This window comes from Sebastes fasciatus, chromosome 14 (genome assembly GCF_043250625.1).
Source record: "Sebastes fasciatus isolate fSebFas1 chromosome 14, fSebFas1.pri, whole genome shotgun sequence".
Taxonomy (NCBI): domain Eukaryota; kingdom Metazoa; phylum Chordata; class Actinopteri; order Perciformes; family Sebastidae; genus Sebastes; species Sebastes fasciatus.
Genome location: NC_133808.1, coordinates 7,106,362 through 7,127,153, shown reverse-complemented (window position 1 = coordinate 7,127,153; position 20,792 = coordinate 7,106,362). Strand labels below are relative to the sequence as shown.

Below are 20,792 nucleotides of genomic sequence, written 5' to 3'. Positions count from 1 at the left end.
ATACCCACTGTGAGTACAAAAATAGACGGGAAAGTAAACAACCAGAAGTTGTGTTTTGTCAGGTCGAAGCAAACACATGACAGAGATCCCAGAATGCTTCCATGGGAACTCTCACTCAGGGTCGATTCTGCTGTCCTGCGATGTGTTGGGGAATCTCCCATGTTAGGAAAGCCTTAGCAGCTGGATGAAGGTGGGGCTTTACCCACAGAAACCCAACACTGGCAGGGACTTTGGTTGGGAAAATGTGTGGGCTGAATGATGACACCCCTGTGTAAGTCCAATGATGGATAGGGATGACTGAGTGTCAATAATTACTACCATTAATACTGCAGTGAGCACACAGAGAGACACAACAGAGCATTAGAGAGAGCGTGTAGGCACATGAAACTTATTTTTCAGCAGTTTAAAAGGGAGCTTTAGTCATGTAAGGTCATCAGCTGTTTACAGTCCTGTTTGTGCAACAGCTGAGTACCTCTAATAAGGCTGCCTGTCTCAGAGGATACATTACATGACCTGAAAACGTCTCTAGCTCTATAGCCTACATACTGTACATACTGTACCTTCCAGATAACTGTTTTGCCAACTTGCCACAGAAATTCATACTTTATTTCACTTTTATCAGACAGATGCAAAACTGATCAGTGGCTTATTGGTTGAGCCTGTTTTAAAGGCAGTGCATGAGGATTGGTCATAACTGGTTACTGAGCATTATACTGTGCTTCCTGTTTACATCACTCAAAGCATGATGGGAACCCTAGTGGGGAAATCTTGAACTATATTCATCCCATTAAAAAAAAAAGAAAGAAGCAAAACATGAGTGACATCTATGAATGTTAGCTTTTTACTTTGTATTAGGGCTGTCAAAGTTAATGCGATAATAAGGCTTTAATGTAAATTCGTTTTAACGCCACTAATTTCTTCAACGCATTGACGCAACTTGTGATTTTCAGGCTGCAGAAGGCTCAGTTTTAAAACTAGAGTGAAGATACTGGCATGTTTACACAGTGCACTAGGACAGATGACAACCACATGAACAGAGAGCTGAGAGTGTTTTGCACATTTTGGTATGAAACACATGGGTATCATGTGATATGCAAGAACCATTAAAGGTGATTTTAAAAAGTATTTAAAAATCAAGAAAATGCCTTTAGCCGTCAAAGTGTACATTTTGAACAGATAAAAACTGTGTGATTAATTTGCGATTAATCGCAATTAACAATTTTAATCGATTGACAGCCCTACATTTTACGTGAGAAATAGGCATTACAGTAACAGAATATTGATTCATATTTGGTCAGCGCTGCCTAGTTTGACCGTTTGATCAGAGTTTGCGAGTGATTGACAGCTGCCTCCGTTGAATGAACAGCCAATAGGAACGCTCTCTCTCTGAAATGACCTGTGATTGGCCAAAGTGTCCCGTCACAGGCTAGATTTTTTAAAGCCTGAAAACAGAGCCATGAGGAGGAGCAGAAGTGTAGTTTTCTCTCAGAACACTTGAATTACAAAATGCTGAAAAGGTTATTATGGGATGTTCGATGCCAAAAACATTCTGCGTATACCGACACTTTAAAAACCTCTGAGATGTTTTCAGGTAGCTACAAAAGATTCAAAGAAACACTCGAACTCAAACACACACACACTGGCTTGTTTTTTGTGAGCAATTTGGTTTTGAGGTTTACAACCTGTAAAGGGATTTTAATTATAGCACAGTCATTAAATGCAATAATTAAGTAGGAAGTAAACCCACGTAAGTGTACCTATCAGTTTTTGGGAAGTAGCATCAAATTGATGTAAGCTATGTCGGGATGAGGATTGTGGAAAAACAATATAAAAATTGAATTGATTTTAGCCAATGCTGGTAGTTGTATTAGCTTATCATGAGCACCATCTGAAACCCCAAAATGTATCCCTCTTCTTCACACATTAGGTAGGAGAAACAAAACCTTCTAAGAGTCATTCGTCAGAGAGTTAGTACAGTATGTGTCTGAACGCAGGAGTGACGTACTGTGTATGCTGGTACACTGTGTGTACACGTGTTGGTGCTCACGTGTTTGTGATTGTGCATGAGAGGGAGAGAAAAAGGAAAAGGAGAGAGATGGAGAAAGTGAGAGTGAGGGGGGGGGGAGGAGGAAGAGGAAATTCTCCAGCCCTGCCCTGTGATTGTGTTCAGTGGTGTAAGGGGGTCCAGCCCAGCCCTGTGGGAGTATACGCTCATTCCAAGGGACCAGGGAAAGGAAATCAGCCAGTCACACATACACACACACACACACACACACACACACACACACACACACACACACACACACACACACACACACACACACACACACACACACACACACACACCTCTATCATTCCCCCCCTCCACCCTCCCGCCTGCATGTTTTATAGCATACCACAGACCCAGAGTCAGATAGCAACTTAGTGTTCCACGCTCCTCATCATCTCCTCATTTTGACCAACTCCGTCCCTGCTGTCCTCTCATTTGCTTAATGATTGATGCGAACAGTTGTTTGCACCCCCACTCTGTTATTCATCCATTTTTTTTCCCCCCAACATTTTCTCTCCTTTCTGGCTTCTACCTCTCTCTCCTCATCTTCTGTGTCCCTCCTCATCACTGCAATCCCTCCCCCCCTCCCTCCCTTTCTTCCTTCCCTCCATCAGAAACATTTCTGCTCTGTTTATTCTCCAAAGCTCCAGCTTCCTAACAAGGTAAAGCCTAACCCGAGTTCTCTGGGCTCGGCGTTTTCACACCCAATATGGAAGTCCTGCTTCTTCCCATGTGGCCCAGGAGGAGTGTTGTTTACTGGGGACGCACGTGCTGGGAAACGGCGCTGGACATTGTCCCGATGGACAGGCACATTTTGCTTTTATGCTTATCAAGCAAATTGCCAAGTATGTCTGTGTGTCACATCTACGTAACTCCCTTGGAATGCAGGCCTCAGTGGGCTTTCACTCTCATGTCTTAATTGTACAAAAAAAAGTTATAAATGTGGTGGAAAATGCTCCCGCACATGGGACGACCCCATCAGGACTTCACATGCAGGCCATAATACAGGTTTCTAAAAACTAAGGCTGTTAATCGAGAAAAATATATATATAAAATAGTTAATCGTGATTAATCGCAAATTAATAACACATGTTTTTATCTGTTTAAAATGTACCTTAAAGGGAGATTTGTCAAGTATTTCATACTGTTATTAACATGGGAGTGGGCAAATATGCTGCTTTATGCAAATGTATGTATATATTTATTATTGAAAATCAACTAACAACACAAGATAATGACAAATATTGTCCAGAAACCCTCACAGGTACAGCATTTAGCATAAAAAATATGAAAGGTGAAAATGCAAAATTAAAAAAAAAAAAAAATTCTAACTTCATTCAGAGTGTATTGTTCTAAACCAAGTATAAACTAATGTGTATTCATTATGTCAAAGTCTGTACTCGGTGACATACTACTGTATGTGGGTGATGTTGTATAGAAGAACTCCATTTGGTTTGACCCTGGGAACTCAAGTACTTCTGGAAGACTTGGAAATGTGTATCCCGGTAGGACTTCATGTGCCACCCACATTTGAAGGCCTATAATTAAGAAGTCAAACTGACTTTCAAATGTTACCCCCCAGATGCAAATATAGTCCGGCGTGTGCTTAAATAGAAACTAACTGCACCATGATGTAATTACACATTTAGCTCTAAAAAGGAAGCTTCTCACTTTTCCTACTTTTAGTGTGTCTATACTCCTCGTCTACCAGTTTATTGAAATGGAAGTTAATTCAATTGTTTCATCTTATGTACATTTAACAGTGAGCATCTTTTTGGTGTACGCCTGAGTTTTACTAGTGTCAATCAAGTCTCCTCAAAATGAATGAATGCTTCCGGTGTGCCTGTGGGAAAAAGAAAAGCTAAATAAATGTCTGGATGTATGGAGAAGATTCAAGGCCCTGTAGCTGTTGGTTAACCCCAAGCTGCTCTGAACACTTAACCTCTGACCCCGAACCAGTTTAAGGTTCATAAGAAGCTATAAAGTTGCAAAGACGTGTACTAAAAAAAGCTAAATTAAAAGGGGAAGACCGTAAAAAAACATTTAAAAAGTGAAGTACCAATAAAAAACCAAGACTATGACAAACTCAGATCAGTGTTCATAATGATTTAGCTAACCTAATAAACGGCTGGGAGCCTCAACTCTTGCCTTCAATACATGATAAGGTTAACATATTAAACTCCTATTGGTTGTAAACATTCTTTGTTTATGGATTTGTCATGTTAGCACTGTTGATAGCTGGTGCACCTCTAAGCTAGTCTGACTGTGCATGAGTTCTGGTCCAAGTTTTGCAATCCTTTTATTGAAGCAAGTTTTATTGAAATCAAGCAGTCAGTCAAAGTAATCCAAATATCAGTCCTGAAATCTCTTTTTTAAAATTCTGTTAAAATATTAATTCAGATATCAGCCATAGACTGTGTAAGAGGTGGAAGTAGTCACCGTGACGTCACCCATTGGTTTGTGGACTGCCGTTTTGAAGCAGAGTTCGGCATTTTGGCCGTTGCCATCTTGGTTTTTAGGAACTAGATGTGACTCGAGACAGTGAAGCTAAGTACAACCGAACGCTGAATAAGACATTTTTAGGCGACCGAAATGTTACAATTAACTTTCATGAGCTGAAAACACACTGTGAAAGGGTTAAAGTTCTAAGACGAAAACACAATGTTTTCTGAGGATATAAATCAAATGAGAAGTAGTTTCATTTTCTCATAGACTTCTATACAATCAGACTTCTTTTAGCAACCAGAGGAGTCGCCCCCTGCTGGCTGTTAGAAAGAATGCAAGTTTAAGGCACCTCAGCATTGGTTTCACTTTTCACAACCGGAGGTTGCCGCATGACATCAGCCCAATGAAAGCACTGAGGAAAGCACAAATTTGACTGCTGGACCGTTTGTGCTTATTCGCCCCCAAACAGCTCATGAACTAATTGTACATAGCTGTAAGGTAGCTAGCAGCAGATGCACTGACTGTGTGTGGAGGTGACCGTAGCTGTGTATCGGTGTTCAGCTCGGGCTCTCTCTCCAGTTTCCTCATCTCCATATGAAGCACATTAATAAAAACGCAACTATAAGGTATAATATTTTCTGCTCAATTTGAAACATTTCCAACTCACATGGACACATCTTCCCTGGGCGGATTTGTGTGTAATTGTGGCTTTCCATGCGCTAAATGATCGGGCCATGAGAGGATGGAAATTTCATAATTCACAATAGAGTTAATAAGAACAAAAGGCTGTTTGACAAATCTGTTGTGGGAGTAAGGGACATACATCAGAGAGAACAGAGTGTTTAAGAAGCATACTGTAGCCTATATCTGAGGTAATAAAGATAACAGGGAGTATAGCGTTCAGAAAACGCAAGACATAACACAGTATAACACGGACATGATCTCCACTCTCACACAATGTGAGGACTGGCCACGTCCAAAATTCATATCAATGACTTAACAGCTAATCACAATAGGTATTACATTTGCTTTGAAAAATGCGGCTGGAGACAGGAAGAATAACTCATTACATAAGGTGTTGGGTGTTCCAGTAAAAGCATACGGTCTTCTCCTTTATTTGGAAAGCTTACGCCTCGGCACACGGAGCTGTGTTTTGACTCTCCGTCCTTCGAGGGGCTCTAACAATTTATGAGCCGCCCTATTTGTAGACCCAGTGGGAGTCCAGAGAGAGGGCTCGGGGGCAGAAGGGAAGCTGCAAAGAATGTGTTGAAATTTAATAGTCGAACAATGTCTTTTATCTTGTTTGATTGTGTGCTAGATTTTTATGAATTCCTTTGACTCACACATAACACGGCCTGCTGTGAATACACTCAGACCTTTCTTAAAATGTCATCTTAGTTTTAAACTATATTTTTTTATATTAATTAGGGCTGTCAAAGCTAATGCGTTTTTAAAGCTAGAGTAAAGATACTGGTATCAGGAATCTAGGAATCCATTGGTACCAACCATGTCATACTAGCTTGTCGCAAAGGAGGTTTTCAAAGTGGTCCCTTGACCTCTGACCTCAAGATATGTGAATGAAAATGGGTTCTATGGGTACCCACAAGTTTCCCCTTTACAGACATGCCCACTTTATGATAACCACATGCAGTTTGGGGTCAAGTCATAGTCAAGTCAGCACACTGACACACTGACAGCTGTTGTTGACTGTTTGGCTGCAGTTTTCCATGTTATGATTTGAGCATATTTTTTATGATTGTTAAAGAATGTTTTACAACGGCAGACCCGTAGAGAAATAAAAAAAACAGCATGTCACGTGACAGACCTTTGTCACAATGTAGGAACCAAACGTTGAAGGTGCACCATTGTATATGTGCGAAAGAGAGAGAGGAGAAATATCATGAATTATTCACTGGACTGAAAGTTGTTTTTCTGGAAATCAATGCGGTTAGGGATGCACCGATACCGATACTGGATCGGATATCGGGCCGATACTGATTCAATTAGGTGGATCGGGTATCGGTGACAATGGGGCAAATCTATTAAATTCAATTCTATGTTTTTATACTGGAATTTTCAATTCCTGTTTAAGTTTTTTTCTCCAATTTTTTGCTGCAAAAGGTTTACACTTGAATTGTAATTACTGTTAATTTTGAAGATTTTTTACCAAGTTGCTCGTGTATGATTTATATTTTTAATAATAAATTACAATTCAGTATATTTATATCTATGTATTTATTTGTCACATTCTGTCACAAAGTTGGGAAAGCAATGTTTAAGTCAATCCTGATGTGGCCTTACACATAAAAGAATCCCAGTCACTTCCACACAGTGAGGCATACAGATTATTAATTAAACACTGGCATTGGATCGGTACTCATTATCGTCCGATACCCAAAGCCCAGGTATCTGTATCGGGACTGAAAAAGCCGGATTGGTGGTTTCTTTATTATGTGCTGTTGAGTTTTTTTCTATGCTGTCTCGATAAGCATGTCCGTAAAGCTCTGTTCTGGTGTGGATAAAAAATGTCGAAGCTTTTCATTCATCAGAGCAGTTTCAGTAGAAAGACACACCTGTTATCATTGATTTTATTATTAAATGTTAAAGGTACTCTGCTGATCACAATCTTAAAGTCTTTTAAAGTGTATCAGAATGATGAATTCAGCCTTTGATAGGGAGCCGGTGTGCAAAGAACACAAAGCTAACACCGGGCAGCATTAGCGTGCTAACAGCAGACGATATTTGACTTTGACCACAGAACAAACACTCTGCGGAATTTGAATGAACCTTTTGCTTTTTCGTACCTCCTCGACAACTACTCAATGTCATGATTCATACTGGACCACGGTGTTTGGATTCGTCCGCAATGTTTGGGAGATTTTTATGAGCTGTGATGTTAATTCCATTTTCTCTTTTCCCGTTTTCTCTAGTGTGCCGAATAGCCTGCCACAAGAAATGTGAAGTCAAGGTAAGAGTTAAAAAAAAAAACTACACACCCAAAGACACAAAAAGGATAAAAAAAAGTCACGTTTCAATGGTATTTGCAGATTTCCTTACGTTTTTATGCACCAGATGTGCTTTGCTTTCCACATGGAAAAGAACACGAGCAAGGCTCCTAAAAAATCTGAACTTGCCCTTTAAAATCCATCTGAGCTTATCGGGAGGAAATATTATGTTTTAGGTGGAGTCAGCCGCTCTTCTGTATGTGTATACATGCAGATGGAGGGGTAGGTGGAGTTTGGGGAGTTTATGTTCTGCAAAAAAAAAATCTTAAGAATGTCTAAACAAGTGCTCTTTGTACCAGAATGTGTTTATATTGGATAAACTCCTGCGTCTTGGATATCGCCCCTGCGTCTAAAAATAAAAGACCTCTGGATGGAGCCGTCGCTTGATTCATCTTGTTTTGGAAAGGCAAAGAGCATGTAGGAGAAAATGGGAGGGAAAACAGATTGAAGCTGAAGTTCCTGCAGGGCTGTTAAAGAGGGAAGGTTGTGTGTTTTGTGTGTGTAAAAGTGCAACTGCCATGAGAGGTTTACAGGAGGATTTGCACATGTGAACACACACGCACATATACAGTACATATGCACACCTATACACACCCTTCATCTGGTGTCCATTACTGAAATGGGTGCTACTTGCCAGCTTTGCCCAATCCCTCTTTTACTCACAGGAAATGCCAGGGGTGCAGGGCAGACGGGCCATGCTAAGTACGAGGTGGGGACTTTGGCCAGGCATGCAGGGCAGGCCTCTAGTAGAACAAAATAGCAGAAATGATAAGCCCAGCCCATGCCACCTTTATCATTTGTCTTTGCATTGCAATATTTTAACTTTTACCGCCGAAAGTGCCAGGAGATTTGGTAGATGTGAAAGGGACATATCATGAAAAAAAACCCCACTTTTTCAGTGCTTGCTGTAAATCGATTAAAATATGTAATCGGGATTAATCACATAATTGTCCATGATTAATTGTGATTAATCACACATTTTGTATCTGTTCAAAATGTGCAAACTTTCTTACAGTAACAGAATATTGATTCATGTTTGATCAGCGCTGCCTAGTTTGACCGTTTGATCAGAGTTTGCGAGTGATTGACAGCTGCCTCCGTTGAATGAACAGCCAATAGGAACGCTCTCTCTCTGAAATGACCTGTGATTAGCCAAAGTCCACCGTCACAAAAGATGTTTTAAAGCCTGAAAACAGAGCCATGAGGAGGTGCAGAAGTCTAGTTTTCTCTGAGAACACTTGAATTAGAATATGCTGAAAGGTTGTTTTTTTTGCCCAATGATGCCAAAAACATTCTGTCTACTGCCACTTTAATGAATGGGTTCACTAAAATTAGAAAAAAACCCAACATATTTTCCCAAAATGAGACAAAAATGGAGGATGAATGACATATTTGTTTGTAGTCCAAAAAATAACACTTTCACAATTCAAAAGTGGCATCGCTTCCCAAAAGTCGTCGTCCCCATCACTCTGAATATTAACATGTCCATATGAACTATTTCTTAAAAAGTAGGGACGTAATTACAAAATCACCCGTTTTGACTCCTGCGTGGACAGGTCTTATTGCAGGTTTAACCAAAACATAGGGTGAAAAATTTATTTTTTCCTCCTTGGTCAACACAACCCACTCAATTTATTTATGTCGCTGTACTTCAGAACAAAGTGTGATGTATGAAAGATACGCTACATACTTGCTGATAACATTTGAATTTCAGGAAGTCACGGGTCAAATTTGTGGGAGGAGACGTAAAAGGAGCCCAGAACATACTCCCAGTGTCTATATATACAAGACTGGAACTTTCCATCTCCAAAAATCACAGCAGCATTTCCTTTTCTAAACATTTCAGCAGAAAATGTCATAGCTTTGGCAGGAAGCAATTTGCTAACAAGCCTGAGATGAAAAACAAGGGAGTGACCACGACAGGGTCAAGCTTGATCACTATCGGCTCTCGGTCGGGCCTGTAAGACCAATCGGGTACATTTTTATGAATCATTTATTTTAGAAAAAACAGATAAAGCTGTTTTCTATATCCCGTCAGTCATATATGACCTTACATGTTAGGAATCTAAACGCCTGATAATAACTCTTAGCTGGGACAGTTATCCCAAGTACACACTACAGTTATAAATCTCTGTCTCCAGATAAGACTAATATGTGGCCCATATTTAATCTGGCAACTGCAAACAAATGGCTAGACCTGTGTTTGTGTGTGTGACCATGTGTGTGTGTGTCCCCACCTTGAGGTGTGTTTGCTCTCAGCTGGATGTGAAAAATACTTTAAATCTTGTGTGTAAGATTCGCTCCTGGGTGATGACAGGTGAGAGCCAGGGAGAGCGTATTACATCACCGTGGAAGTTGAGGTCGGAGGGATTTCAAGGTCAATTTTCCCAAATCCTTGTACGTTTGTGCTGAATTCCCTACCTGTCATTTCTTTCACATAGCTTCCTCCTTTGCCCCAACTTGACCTCTTTCTTGAAAACACAGTGGCAGGAAGTCTGGGACTTTCCCACTGTGCTGCTGTTAGAGCATTAAGGGAAGTTAAAACCCTAGACTACTTAAGAGCTCTTAGTCTGCTCACGCTAACTTCTAAGGCTGGGACGATACTTGGGTGCCAATTCGATATGTATATTGCGATTTTTAAGTTTTGCGATTCTACAAGTGTTGCTATTCGATATTGCAATTTATTTAGATTTTTGTTCACTTTTTTAACACCAGACTGTAGGAAAATGTTGAATCATACACTTCTAGGGACTTTTGATTTGAAAAATATCTAAATTAATAAGGTAAAAATGTTTGATTTTCAGCATGTATGTAGTCAGAGATGTCCTGAAGTCAAATATATCAGTCATTGTCAGGCACTATTTCAAAAAAAAAATTCCAGCAACCCAAAAATCAAAGAATAAAGATATTTCCCTCATAAATTAGTGGTATTTATAAGGGACATGTAATGTTTTATACTTCTGGTGAATCCAAACAATCTTATTTCCATATATGTATTTTGTATATACAGTTCCCTTTGTAAGCATCTTATTTTGAAAACTGGACGTAGACACAAGTGTATACTTCCGCTAACTTCTCCAAGATGGTCTCTAGCTCTCCCGTCAGCTCCGTTCTCTTTATACATCCATGGTCAGCTCCATCGGGGCCGTTTGAATGCATTTAACATAAATGTCAGTATATGGGTGCTCTACAGTTGTAGCATCGGCCCATTTGACCTCGGAGATGAGAGTGACGGCTGGCTTGACCGCACGTTACCACAATACAATAACGTTTCCTATCCATGACAGAGTTAGCATGCAGCTTTAGCCATGATGTCTACCTCTGCTGTGAATCCCAAAATGTTTCCATACTTTACTGTATGTTGTGTAGTGTTTACCACTTCGGATTTAAAATGTGAGGGTGCAGGTCGTATCCACGCGGACCCTCAGCTGTTTTGTACTTCCTCGTTTCGGCCAACTGCGGTTTGTTTTAGTTGACGGATACCGAACGGATATGACGTTGCGTTACTCAGACTACAACAATAAAAGCGGTAATTTCCTTCTACCTCCGCATGGACTCAAATTAAGTAAATATATTGATTCTGGCATTAAAAAAATTATTTCAAAATCCTTAAAAGAAGTAATTGCGATACGCAGGTGAATACATTTTTTTTCCCACCCCTACTAACTTCAGTCTACGACATACAGTGTAATAGCAGCCATAGTAGAAGCCATAGTTGCAACAAGACAACATCAGTAGGGCTGATAATTGTTCACTATCCCATATTGGTTTGTCCACAATGCAGTCGTAGCTATAGAAGGATTATTTCAGTCTGCATTTTATATTTGTACAATGAACAGTGAACCTTACGTTCTAATCTTTCACAAATCGACATTCTCTTCCTGTTTTCTGGAGTTAAAACAATTTTCCCATTCAGTCTGACATTCAGTATAAACACGCTGTAAAAAATAATCCTCAGTTGTGGTCTGTGGTCTGTGTTGTTTATGGCAGCAACACTCACCCTCATCCATTTCAACCCCAGGCTCTTTTTGCTCAGTTTTCACTCCCTTTATTTACAGGCTGAGTCCACCCTTATTATGTTATTGTTTTAGATATTTAAAGCATAGAATTGCACACATTTCATCATATTTACAAATGTGGATTGTACTACAATATCTCAGCCATTTTTTTAGCATAATTGAATCAAACTCAACTTTTCAAAAACATAGCACCTTTACGTCAAACTAAATCATTATCAATAACAACTACATTCTAAACAACAATGAAATAAAGGTCAAATAGATCAAAAAGAAAATCTAGTCCTGACTTTGATTAGGATTCCATCTGGGCTAATGTTTTGCTCTATGTGATCTAGTATGACATGGTTGGTACCGATGTCTTCATTATAGCTTTAAAACTGAGCTCGCTACAACCTAAAAATCGCAAGTTGGGTTAATTTATTTAGTGGCGTTAAAGTATTATTATTGCCTTATTATTGCATTATTATCGTGTTATTATCACTTTAACTGTGACAGCCCTAATTTATATATTAATTATTCATTTATTGGTACTTTTTTGGCATGTCCGTACTGCAACTTATTGTAACTTCAGCCAACACATGCACTACATTATATGTCTGATGCACCGGTAGGACTCCACTGGGTTGGAAGCACTTAGAGTCAGGAATAAGCTGAGGTGCTGAGTACAACCTATTAGATTTCACTGATCCTTCGTTGCCTGTCAAGTGTGTTTTGAGAAGGAAACTACCATGTTCCACCGTTAATGAGGAAGGAGGTTTGAGAAAGCAAAGTGGAAAGAACATTGACACACTCTGCCTCCACTAGTTTTTCATTCTCCCGCTCCAAAATGATGAAGCATTTGTTTTCATTTTTCCCAGCTCCTGAAATTCTCCCAATGCGTGTTTGGAGAAAAATCACGTGTTCGTTTGTGCTTGCTGCCAACCACTGTGTGTTTTTGTTATTTCAGATTTGTTATTTGTGACCCCTTCAGTTCCTTTCATTGAGCACAACATGTTTGAGGTAGAGATCTGGTGCTTGCAGCTTACTGATGGATATGTCCTCATTTCGCTTATCGCGTTTGTCAAGAGAAAAGCTGCAAATTTCTTCTTTGTATTGTTGAATGTGGTAACAGTCTTAGATCGCTCTGAATGTTTTCATGCTTGCCAAATGAGTGCTATTGAAATATTTTAGAAGACAAATGATAATAGACTTTAATGAGGAATTTATACAGTAGATATTTTTTTAAAAAGGATAATCAATCAAATCAATAATTTGTGTTCTCTACAGTAGTTGTTGATACACCTGCACATTCGTGATCTATTACCTACACTTTCTCCATTCCAGGAAGTTTCTGTTATTCTGGAAAACTACATACCACTGTGTGCTTGTCGGTGCCAACCGTTACCCAACATTTTTTACATTTCTGGGCGATAATTTGGAGATTGAAAGTCTTCAGTGCGGCTGAGAATAAGGCCATCCATCTATCTCTCATTCAGTGTTTATTGCCTCCATGTCTTTGACACATCCAAGCATCTGCATCCACGCATGTGAGGTGCGTTTCTGAGAGAGAACATCGGGTTTGCAGCTGGCCTTCCCCTCACCTGCTGAACACTGCTTAGATTTATTACCGTGGAAGGTTACAGTAGCTGTCTGGTCACCAGGAGCTTCATGCACTAAGCCAGTTGGAGTCGGTCTTTAAATAGAGACCATGCTTCAACAGCAATGCAGGGGGTTTAAGCCCAGCCCAAAAACCTAACGTTCATCAATTTGCAATGATCTAAAACAGAAAGAATATGCTCAGATTTAAGAAGCTGGACCCAAAGAATGTTTATAGTGTGGTTTTTGGGGGTGGCAAGGTCGGTCTCTTGGTCCACCACTTTGGTTGTAGGCTGAATATCTTGACAATTATTAGATGGATTGCCATGGGATTTTTGACCGACATTTATGGTCCCCAGAAGATTCATTCTAATGACTTTGGTGATCCTCTGACTTTTCTTTTAGCGCCACCATGAGGTCAACATTTGTGGTTTTGAGTGAAATGTCTCAACAACTGTTGGATGGATTGCCATGAAATTTGGTACAAACATTCATGTTCCTCTCAGGATGAATTGTAATAACGTCGGAGATCCTTTCACTTTCCACCAAGCATCATTATCAGGTGAAATTTTGAATTTGCCCAATGCTTTATTTTTTTTTTGATTATGACCAAATACCTGCTAAACAAGAAACATTTCCATCAGCCTCAGCTGTCCTTTTTTTAGTGCAAATTAGCACGTTAGCATTTAAGATGGTGAACTTGGTAAACACTATCCCTGGTTAAAATCAGCATGTTTGCATTGTCATTGTGAGCCTGCTAGCATTAGCATTTAGCAGTATGCCTAAGGCTGCAAGCTTTACAGCGATGCTAACATGGCTGTAGACTCTTTTCGCTTGATAAATGACTCAAACAATGAATTGGTCATCTAAATTGATGTTGAATGATTTTCTGTTGATGGATTAATCAACTAATCATTTCAGCACTAACACTACTACTTTAAACTTTGGTTAACTTTAGGTAGTTTTGAAGAGTCATTGGACAAAAATGAAAGTCCTTTTTGTCCTCTGTCTGGCGTAACCTCTTTCTTCAGCAGCGGCTGTCAAGATTATTTGCCATGATTCACCTCGCCCTCTGTTCCAGTGACTTCATTTAGATAGCACACATTGCTACAAGGCTGATTATCACACTGGCATTAACTGGAAGCTTTGAAAGCTGTCACTGTGTGACTAAGTACTGTAGCTTTGACACATGCATAAGGGATTTCAGTTTTTTTGCTTATAATGGCATTAGTATTTATTTATCTCTTTCTGCTGTTGCGACAACAAAATTTCCCCGCTGAGGTCAATAAATGTGTCTATCTTATAAGTTCAGGGCACTTCAAAAATTTTTTTATTTAGAATAATAAACCACATGCCGCAAGCGTGTGGAGCACGTTCTCAGAGCGGACAGTAAAAACAGAACTACTATGCGTTTGTGGTGTCCGCAGCTGTCTTTGAACGCATCCGTTCGGGAGGCTTCAACCTTCGGAACAGGCCGCAAAGCACGCCTCTCAGGGGAGGGGGAGGCCTCCGGTTGGAACGAGGCCCAGACTGGGGACTGGTTGAAACGCGGTGCCCGCAGCGAAGCCACAAAAGTAAATGAATGGCAGCACAACATTCACAAACTGAGCGAATCGGAGTTGGAGCTTTCTGCTCCGCCGTTTGCTGCTTTCTCGCTTCGGCTCACAGCGGCTTTGTTTTGGTTATTGAGGCGGATAGGATGTCACGTTACTCAGACTACAACAGTAATAGCTGTGCATTTTACCTTCTACTTCTGCATAGACTCAAATGAAGAACTTCAAATTCAAAACAGTATATATTACATACAGTATATATTACATACTGGAACTGTATTCCTGTTTAAGTTTTGACTAATTTGTTGCTGCATTAAAAAGGTTTACACTTGAATTGTAATTCCTATTAATTTTGAAGATTTTTCACCAAGTTGCTAGAGTACGATTTATTATTTTTATACAATTCAGTAAATGTATATCTAGGCTATGTATTTATTTGTAACATTTTGTTTTATAAAGATGTAGGAAAGCAATGTGTAAGTCAAGCCTGGTGTTTCCTTACACATAACAGAATGATCCCAGTCACTTCCACACAGTGAGACATACAGCTTATTAATTAAACACTGGTATCGGATCGGTACTCTGCATCGGCCGATAACCAAAGCCCAGGTATCGGTATCTGTATCTGGACTGAAAAAGTCGGATCGGTGCATCACTACTGCTTAATAAAAAGGCAACTGTACTTCAGTGCCCAAACCTCTCGGTGCTTACAGTTTACACAAGGTCACAATGCATTGGCAATCACAGGCTGATATTGATTTCATGCTAATGCTGATGGTGTTGTTTTTAAGCCATTCTGGGACTTAAATGTAATCACAGAGCTAACTTCCTGATAGATAATTCACACCAGAGTGAGATAAACTCTAGAAAGACTCAACACATTGTTCTCTGACTGTACTGTGAGTGCAGGAGGCGTTACATAACCCCAAGTGAAGTTTCAAAGATGTCGGCGTGGTATTGAATCCTAGAAAGAACATTAACAACTTCCTTCCTTTTCCATGCGGTGGCGGCTCTGCAGATAGTGGGACATGGGAGTTGCAGTGAGAGGGGGGAGCGGTGGGAAGGGTGAACTCATATCGCCGTGAGACTGAGGGCTAGGAACGAGTGAGGGCAAACATGAAATGGATGGGGTGGTGGCGTCATAATAAAAACATTCCCTTGGGTCTTTGCCATAGTGTCTGTTTGTACTGTATTCTCAAGTAAGCAGCTCATAGTCTGTTCAAATACAGAGCCAGCCAACAGCTCTGAGGCTAATTGAATTGAATTAGCAGTCACAGGACAGAACACATGCTCGCTGCTCTGCCCTCCTCCTTATGACAGCAAGCATTTGCAGGAACACAACAACAACACCAGCACGGGATGAATCATACGGCCTTTAATTTGAGAAATTATCTTTCTGATTGTAGTTTCATCAGGATTTTCAATTAGTTCCATATGATGAGGATGGTAATGCTTCACTGAGTCTAAGCTTGTGCAGTCAAAGGCGTCATATTTAGAGATATATTGTAATGTTCAAGGAAGGGCTGTCGATCGATTAAGATATTAAATCGCGATTAATTTCATGATTGTCCATAGTTCATCGTGATTAATCGCAAATTATTCGCACATTTTTGTATCTGTTCAAAATGTACCTTAAAGGGAGATTTGTCAAGTATTTAATACTTATCAAAATGGGAATGGACACATATGCTTGCTTTATGCAAACATATGTATTTATTTATTATTGGAAATACATTAACAACACAAAACAATGACAAATATTGTCCAGAAACCCTCACAGGTACTGCATTTAGCCTAAATAACATGCTCAAATCATAACATGGCAAACTGCAGCCCAACAGGCAACAACAGTTGTCAGTGTGTCAGTGTGCTGACTTGACTATGACTTGCCCCAAACTGCATGTGATTATCATAAAGCATGTCTGTAAAGGGGAGACTCCTGGGTACCCATAGAACCCATTTTCATTCACATATCTTGAGGTCAGAGGTCAAGGGACCCCTTTGAAAATGGCCATGACAGTTTTGCCTCGCCAAAATTTAGCGTAAATTTGAAGCGTTATTTAGCCTCCTTTGCAACAAGCTAGTATGACATGGTTGATACCAATGGATTCCTTGGGTTTTCTAGATTAATATGATGTCAGTGTCTTCACTCTAGCTCTAACACTGAGCCTGCTACAACCTAAAAATAGCCAGTTAATGTTAATGCTTTAAAGAAATTAGTGGCGTTAAAACGAATTTGCATTAACATGTTATTATTGCGTTAAGTTTGATGGCCCAGTTGAAGGTAATGCAGTCTTGGGAGAACAGTGAGACTTTAACCTTAATCCTACCAACTGGTGAACCTGCAGGCCCTGAGAGTATACTTTTTGTCATTTGCTTTATGCTATCATTCCAATTTGTATGACTTTGTCAATCAATTGTTAATGACTTCATATCATTGTTTTCTGTTTCTGAATTGAATAGTGCTTTTTTAAAAAAAATACAAATGTATTGTCAAAGCGCTCAATTTTAGCACATATTGCTTTGATGGTTGTTTCTTACAGTGTTTTTTTTTCTTGGGGTCCCCAGTCGGTAGCAGTCCTTGTGTGTTAAATAGGGTGGTAGGATGAGGGTTGCACTCATTGATTTTTTTTTGGCCACTTGGGGGCAGCAAAAAACAGCTGTAAACTCAACATTGACATATTATCACCTTATAGAGTTGTTACGGCTAACATGTTAGCTAACAGTTTCTTATTTAAACATTCAGCAGACATGGATCGGAGTCATGTTTCAGGCCACCTGAAGTCGACAAGACTGAACTGTAACAGTAAAGTCGCAGGCCGTGTACAACCAAAACACTGAGCAAAACAACGCCAAAGTGCTCCGTAGACTTGACAGGAAGTGCAGAGTCTGGTGATATTTCTCTGTGCGTTTGTTGTGCCGGACATATTCCACATTACACATACTCACTTAATCCATTGTTGACCAAAATCCTGCAGCTTTAACCTCGTCAACAAACGCTGCTGTTGCTGTTGTTGCTCAATCTCAATGGGAATGATTGTAGCTGCGAGAGGCAAAACAAGATCAGTGATCTGTGAGCTTCATCCTTGTTCCAGTGCGTGAGTGAATGGCTTACACAAGCAGCAGTGGCTCATGGCCATGTATTTAGTAACTGCATGGTAGCGACATGTGCATAGATACAGCAGAGAAAAACAAACAGGAACGCCCAGCCTTTAACATGATGGAGTAATCAAGAGTTGCTGGAAAGAATGTCAACAATGGGCCAAGTGCATGCAGGAGACAGCGATTGAAGGAAGAAGTGAGGGAAATGACTTGGTAGAGCATGCCATTGCATAAATTACATGAGATTTAATTGCCCTACAAAAATTGTTTTTCAACCTTTTTATTTTTGTTGCTGAGCTTGCGCTCTCTCTTCCGGTAACGCTAATCTTCCCTGACCACTACAACAGCTGTGGGTGAAATGCCTCAGTTGAGGACACCTCTTCGTTACATGCTGGAGGAGCTCTGAGACCTTTTTTCTTTTTCTTGTTCAAGTTCTCCAGCCCGTCTTTTGATTCAAAGTGACAACTTTTTCCATCCCATGCCTGCTTCCACTGTGTCTGAGCTCCTGCTGCCTAATCATGACCATCCAGGAGAAAAATCCATGTTAAATCTGGTCTGTACGCTGCATGGGCGTTGGTGAAACGTTCCACTGGGCGCTGGGGGACAGTGATCTGCTCGGCTCTGCTGTTGCCTGGGAAAGCCTGAGTCAGACTCGTGAAACTGGACCTAACCCAGACAGCCCTCTTTCTCTATACGCCCTCCCTTTCTTTCTGTCTTATTCTCTGTTTATCTTTCATTAACTACTTTTTTCTCAAGACCACTGTACTTGTGTTTTCTTCCTGTCCTTGTCTCTTTCTTTTTCCTCTCATTCTGACACATTCTCTCTCCCAACTCGTCAATATCGCCACTTGGTCAGTGCCTCCTCGCATCAGATACGGATGCAAGGGGTACCCCTCTTGCGTTACTTTTTGATAGACTGGGGATGGCGTGTCAATCTACGCTTGTTACATGCATAGTGTCCTTTTACGAACACTGGCCTCCTTGGTTGAAAGTCTTGTGTTTGTTTGACCCATTCACCACCTCTCTTGCCTGCCCTTAGCGGATTGTCACGCTATTAATACTACGGCACTTGCTCCAACCGTTGAATAACGCCATGGCTGGGGGTTTACATTGGAGTTTGTTGAAAGCCCGGTTCCTCACATACTGTTGCTAAATGGTGCCTCCGTGCGTCGGATTTACGATGCCGAGGGGCGCTGACCAAACGGCGGTTTTTGACGAGTTGGGGAGTGAGAACGGGTTGCTCATTCACCCTACAGCAAAATCTGCATAGGACTATTGGTCTCTTGATCTGCTCTGGTTTGCTTACCACTCAATATTTCCGGAAGAGCCCTCATGTTTTTCACATTTGAAAAGTCAAATTGTGCGTTTGTCCACTCACGCATACAGGAAGGACTCATGCTGATGTCGTGGGATCTGTCAATGATTTAGTGGTCTAACTTACTTGAGATAATGTCTTCCTCAAGCTAATACTGTACTAAGAACCCTTGGCCAACGGACAGCAGTCACAGGATCACGAAGGTAATAAAAGCCAGGACACGGGGAAATAGACCAGACTAAGAAAAACATATTAGCTTCAAATACAGACAGACCTTTCCCATGCTTTACAATCCCTAACACACAAAGACGTCACAGTTGGAAATTGCATTGCATTGCAGTGAGTGTGGCGACGCAAAGCTCTAAATACAGTAAGTCATAACCACATGGACAAACACAGACACCAAAAAAAACAAGTGGGGAATTCCCACGTTCCTCTGTTCAGCCTGGTCTCTACATTAAAGGTGTGCATCTCACATAAACAAGCATGTTGTTTTGTTACCATAAACCATATGTCTCCTCCGTGGCAGCCCTCGCTTCCTTCCTGGCCCTTGTCATTAATGGTGAATTAAATGACGCTCACTGGGCCGACATCTGGTGAACACGACTTCAGCTATAAAGGTGTTACTTTTAGAAGTAGCTTCCGTGTAATTACTTCCGAGCAACATCAAAGAAGGTGGCCGTTCTTTCCATGTAGGGGCGTACTACTTAATGATGCTACAAATTTGCACCAAACATTCTTCAGTAATGTCCCTTTGTCTGCTACTGGAAAAAAGCTGGTGAGGCTGAGGAAACAAATTAAAATGCCAGAACACTGACTGCACTTTAAGGCTACCTGACTATCATCATGATTCCAGGTGAGATTAAAGCCAGTGGATTAAATCACTAACTACAATGTGAAAGAAGTCGCTTTTAGTGAGGAATCCACAGAGAATCGTGACCTGACTCAGCAGTCCTGCTCTGCTCTACTGGGATTTTTTTTAGCATCTTTCAGCTCATTGTTTTAGCTCACAATTTTACTGATTTGATTGAGTCTCAGCGCTCTCATCAGCGTAACTTTTTTTAGTCCCGATACCTGGGCTTTGGGTATTGGCTAATACCGAGCACCGATCCAAAACCAGAGTTTAATTAATAAGCGTAAAGCCTCACTGTGTGGAAGTGACTTAAACATCGCTTTCTTAACTTTGTAAAACAAAATGCAACAAATAAATTAGGGCTGCCAAACTTAACGTGATAATAATGTCTTTAACGCATTAATGACATCGATCTTTCGGAGGTTGTAGCAGTTTTAAAGCTAGAGTGAAGATTCTGGCATCCATCTAGAAAACCTAAGGAATCCATTGGTACCAACCGTGCCATTCTAGCTTGTCGTTACATTTTGGCGAGGAAAAACTGTCATGGCCATTTTCAAAGGGGTCCCTTGACCTCTGACCTCCAGATATGTGAATGAAAATGGGTTCTATGGGTACCCATGAGTCTCCCCTCTACAGACATGCCCACTTTATGATAATCACATGCAGTTTGGGGCAGGTGATAGTCAAGTCAGCACACTGACACACTGACAGCTGTTGTTGACTGTTGGGCTGCAGTTTGCCATGTTATGATTTGAGCATATTTTTAATGCTAAATGCAGTACCTGTGAGGGTTTCTGGACAATATTTTTCATTGTTTTGTGTTGTTAATTGATTTCCAATAATAAATAAATATATACATTTGCATAAAGCAGCAT

General features: G+C 40.5%; 1 protein-coding gene across 12 annotated transcripts in view; it reads left to right on the top strand.

Moving 5' to 3' along the window:
- tns1b (tensin 1b) overlaps nt 1–20,792 on the top strand; it is a 203,583-nt gene that overhangs the window by 72,306 nt on the left and 110,485 nt on the right. For all 12 annotated transcript variants that reach the window (XM_074658331.1, XM_074658325.1, XM_074658327.1 and 9 more), the window contains exon 3: nt 7,426–7,463. In XM_074658331.1, coding sequence (XP_074514432.1) covers nt 7,426–7,463 — 38 coding nt within the window. The remainder of the gene's footprint in view (nt 1–7,425; nt 7,464–20,792) is intronic.